The sequence below is a fragment of the Triticum dicoccoides genome, chromosome 7A, assembly GCF_002162155.2.
Source record: "Triticum dicoccoides isolate Atlit2015 ecotype Zavitan chromosome 7A, WEW_v2.0, whole genome shotgun sequence".
Taxonomy (NCBI): Eukaryota; Viridiplantae; Streptophyta; class Magnoliopsida; order Poales; family Poaceae; genus Triticum; species Triticum dicoccoides.
Window position 1 is genome coordinate 471028673 of NC_041392.1, and position 4731 is coordinate 471033403.

General features: G+C 42.6%; 1 protein-coding gene across 6 annotated transcripts; it reads left to right on the forward strand.

Annotated features, from left to right (window-relative positions):
- Positions 1-494: 494 nt before the first annotated feature.
- Positions 495-4427, forward strand: LOC119332066 (protein ALP1-like). 6 transcript variants are annotated; one of them, XM_037605241.1, is made up of 5 exons: positions 495-906; positions 1383-1430; positions 1527-2051; positions 2141-2366; positions 2451-3086. In XM_037605241.1, exons 3-5 carry the CDS (start codon positions 1527-1529, stop codon positions 2900-2902), a joined length of 1203 nt encoding a protein of 400 aa, XP_037461138.1. In that variant the 5' UTR covers positions 495-906; positions 1383-1430; the 3' UTR covers positions 2903-3086. The 6 variants fall into 6 exon arrangements, with proteins under 6 accessions (XP_037461138.1, XP_037461139.1, XP_037461140.1 ...); XM_037605244.1 differs by lacking the exons at positions 495-906; positions 2451-3086 and adding exons at positions 3175-3525; positions 3680-4427 and having other exon boundaries at positions 1253-1430; XM_037605242.1 differs by lacking the exon at positions 1383-1430.
- Positions 4428-4731: the final 304 nt, after the last annotated feature.

Below are 4731 nucleotides of genomic sequence, written 5' to 3' on the forward strand. Positions count from 1 at the left end.
CCAGTGGCTGATGCGTGTGTCCAATTTGGTCATTTCCCTTGAGGGAAGGTTGCGACTATAAATAGCCACCCCGCACCAACATTGTCTGTTGGCTTCTCCGCTTGAGATTGGTTGAGCACCCCTCTCGAGAGCTCTGAGTTTAAGATCCACCGAGAGAAAATCAATAGGCGAAACTTAGATAGTGGTTGAGTATCATAGTAGATCTGAGTTAGAGTTCTTTTAGCTATTACTCTTGAGAGTTGCACACTCTCTAGACGGATAGCTACAGGTGTTAGCTTGAGTGTTAAAGAGTAATTTTCTTCACCAAGAAAAGTCTTTAGCAACCAAGAGTAATTGTGGTTTGCGAAGAAGTCTATTGAAGGTTTGGAGAATGCCGATAAGTATCTACCAAGACTGAAATCAATGAGAGTCTAATCAGCTTCGGGTTGAAGGAGAATAGGACGGAGAGAAGTTTGCTCCTATGTTCAATCACAAGTCCCTCCAACCAGACGTAGGGGCTGTTTGGATGGTGACCAACACTAGCCTTACCAAAAAATTGGTCACGCCCACGATATTTGGCTAGCGTTTGGTCTGGTACCATTTTTGGCTCGCCATCGTCGACTTGGACGCGCCCGCGTACCGTTTTCGCCAACTCGCGGGCAAAACAGCGGCGCGGAAATCAGCCGCCAAAATATTGGCTGCCAAATCTGGCGCGAGCCAGCCACCGTGATATAAAAGGCACGATTGATTTTTCCCCACCTGTTCGCCACTTTCCCCATCTCTCTTCTTATCTCCACGCACAGAAGCGCTCTTGATCCAATCACCGGGCGGCCGCGTTCTGCGTCGGTGCCAGCTTCTCCGGCGGCCGGCGACCGGCGACGCTGCTCCACCTCTCGCCCTCCTCTCCCAGTCAAGCTACGCTCCAAGGTCAGCCACTGAAATCCCCATCCAACACTACTCCGATCCCCTTTTCTATGGTCTGATTTGTGAGCTCAAATCCCCATCATCCCCTTATGGATGTATGTATTGTACGGAGGTACTACTTGCTAGATCTGAGAATTGCTTGCTGAATCCTCTTCCCTGTTTGCTGGAAGTAAAATTGGAATGGGACTCCCGTGCATGTTGTTGGTTTGCTGCAAGTAAAAACATATGAGACTCTCATCCATATTCTTTGTTTTTTTTGTGGGTGATCCATGTTCTTTATTTGACGCAAGTCAAATCACATGAGAATAATGATGTTAATTAGTTAATTAACCTGGTATGGTTTTGAAAGTAGTATGGTCTGTTCTTCCCTTTTTGTGCCATATGTATGGTCTCTATTTTTAGAACATTAAGGTGGATTTTTTGAAGTTGGATATACATAGTTAACTACTGAGACATGCTTCGATTTTTTGTCCATCAAGGTGTATTTTTTTTACAAGTTGTGCATCCTTGGTACTGGTTAGAAGCAGGTTTGCTTTCTAACATGTATCTTTTAGCAAGTAATCATTTGTAATAATGTACCAAGTTAGCTCATTCATATTTTTGTACATTTCATATTGACCCAGATGGACATGGATCAACAAAGATATTATTATTACAACATGTTGAAGCGGAGAACTCTCTGTGTTATTGTTCTACTCTTGGCCCTCTGGTATAGAAGCAGAGATGGTAGAAAATTTAGAGGTAAAGGCAGGAAGTATGGTCCATTAGTTCAGAGAGACATCTACAGAACTAATGTACTAATTAGGCTCTTTGACACATCGGATGCAACATGCATCAAGCAATTAAGGATGACTCGAGCTGTATTTTACAAGCTATGTAATAGGCTTAGGCAGAAGGAGTTGTTAAGTGACACATTTCATGTTTCGGTAGAGGAACAAGTTGCAATGTTCCTATACATGGTTGGTCAGCATCACACAAATTCATCTGTTGGATTTTGGTTCTGGCGATCTAGTGAAACAGTGAGCAGATATTTCAATATTGTCCTGCGTGCGATGGGGAAGTTAGCACGTGATCTAATTTATATTAGATCGACGGACACACACACAAAAATCACTAGCAGCCCGAACAGATTCTACCCGTACTTTGAGGTAATCCTTAGACCATAGATTTTTTTACTGATTATACAAGATCGGCCTAGCCCAAGCTTGACATGAACTTCCCTTTTTCATATTCGTAGGGATGCATAGGGGCACTAGATGGCACTCATGTTAAGGCTTGTGTTCCTGCTCACATGGTGGACAAATTTAGGGGCCGCAAGTCATATCCCTCCCAAAATGTGCTAGCAGTTGTTGACTTCGACCTTCGGTTCACATATGTTCTAGCTGGTTGGGAGGGCTCTGCCCATGATTCTCTTGTGCTAAAAGATGCCCTCTCACGTTCAACAGGTCTGAAAATACCTGAAGGTACATATACAACTTAACATACATGTTTGTCATTGTGGCGTTCCAACTTGACCTCAGCTCACCATTAGTGCAACATGGTTGTAGGGAAATTTTTCTTGGCTGATGCCGGGTATGCTGCAAGGCCGGGTATATTGCCTCCTTATCGTGGTGTGCGTTACCACCTAAATGAATTTGCTGGACCCCATGAACCAACTACTGAAAAAGAATTATTCAACCACCGTCATTCATCACTTAGGACCACAGTTGAACGAGCATTTGGGGCTCTTAAGAGTCGCTTCAAGATTCTTACTCAGAGGCCCTTCATACCTTTAAAATCTCAGATTAAGGTGGTAGTTGCTTGTTGTGCTTTGCACAATTGGATATTAGAAAATGGTCCAGATGAATATGTTGTGGATGAGGCGACATGGTATGCCAACCTCCCAAGGAGTAGTGGACGGGTTCGTGATGAAGAGGCTGACATACGTGAGTGGGCTGCCAAGCGTGATTTATTAGCTCAACAGATGTGGGCAGATAGAGAGAGTGCAAGTGACAATTGAAGGATGTAGTGTTTTGATTTTGAAGCTACAGATGTCGAAGCTTGTAGTGTATCTTTGATGTATTTTCATGTGAGGGAACAATTGAAGGATGTAGTGTTTTGATTTTGATGAATTTATGCAACTTATTTTATCATTGTAAGATTGTCTGACTTATTTTAGTATGTAAGCGTCAAGTGTTGCTGAAGATGGGTGTTTGTATGTTGGTCGGGACTATGCTTCTAGTGCATTTGTTTAATCACTTTAAATGGTTTGTGTTGGTGACCTATCTGCAGGTCATGGGGAAGCAAAAGCTCACTATAAAGACCGAGGAGGAGTCAAATCCTCGTGAGAAGTACATAACCTGGACTGACGAGGCGACAAGGTTTATGCTTGATTGGTACATTGAGCTTCGTAAGGACAAACCTGCAACTTTCAAGTTCAAGAAACAGCACCACTTGCACTGTGCTGATGCTTTGAATGGCAAGTTTTCTCTTGGTGTCACTCAAACCCAAGTGGACCGACACTACCGGTCATGCAAGGAGAAGTGGGGCTGGGTGCGTCGCGCCATGGCCAATAGTGGCAACGGCTTTGACAGGATTAATTTCACATTCACACTTTCTGAGTCAGAAAAACAAAACCTAAGTGTAAGTTTGTATTACTGTGTTCTCTTGCTTCTATCATAGTCTAATATGAAAATAGGTGGATAGGCTGCTATTATCCATATATGTGCTTCCTATTCATTGTCCTTTATTGTGATTGCTTAGTATTTTACCATCTTTTTCTTTACCTTATGTGCAGAAAACTGCAGTCAATTATCTTACTAGACCCATCAGGTTTTTTAATCAATTGCAAGAGTTATTCTCTGACCAGTCCCATGCCGATGGCTCGCTTGCAACTGACCAAACCACTGTCAATGTGGATGATGATAGTGATGACAGCGAGGAAGTGAGGGAACTTGAGGCCAATCTAATTCCAGTTGACAGTGATGAAGCTGACTCTGACACTATTAATCGTCATAGTCCTAAAGTTGACTTGGAAGGCAATTCTTTAAACAAGAAGCGCAAGCACGTGTCATCTTCACCTTCCAAGAAGCCAACTAAGGGGAAAGCAAACAAGAAGGGCAAGATATCTAATGATGATATGGCTGCCAGTATCAAGAAGCTAGCTGACTCTCTTGCATCTCCTATTGTTTCTGTGCAACCAATGCCACCTACAGATCCATATGCAAACCTTTGGAAGCGGATAAATGCCCTTACCATACCAGCTAAGGATAAACTTGAGATTGTAGCATATCTATCCAAGCCAGATCAAGATATCTTTCGTAGTTACCTCAACTATGCTGATGAAACAATTCTTGGACAGTGGGTCCTTAGCTTCTTCGAGCCTCGGTTTCAAGAAGATGGTGGCAATGGTGGATCTGCAACTGCTCACTGAATGGCCACATGACTAGATAGAGATTGCGGCTTCCTTTTGTTTACCGCTAGGAGCATGGGTAACATACATCATGCATATTTTGTCTATATAGAGCAGGCTGGGTGCATCATATTTTGTTTATATGGAGCAGACTTGGTGCTAGTCTGACTAGTATGACTTACTTGGTCTGGTAAAGACTTGGTTACTATGTGAATTTTATTTAGCCTCCTTGATGATTAATCTGATGTATCGAACAATATGAGTTATCCAATGTATTAGTTGAACCATGTCATTGTCAATTTATGAAATGCATGCTTACAGTTTGTCTCTCTGTGTGTTTCTAAATTGAAAATTTGTATTAATGTCATGTGATATATGTGAGGTAGTGTCTGATGCTGATCACTTTTTGGCTGGCATGCATTTTGGAACCAAACCAA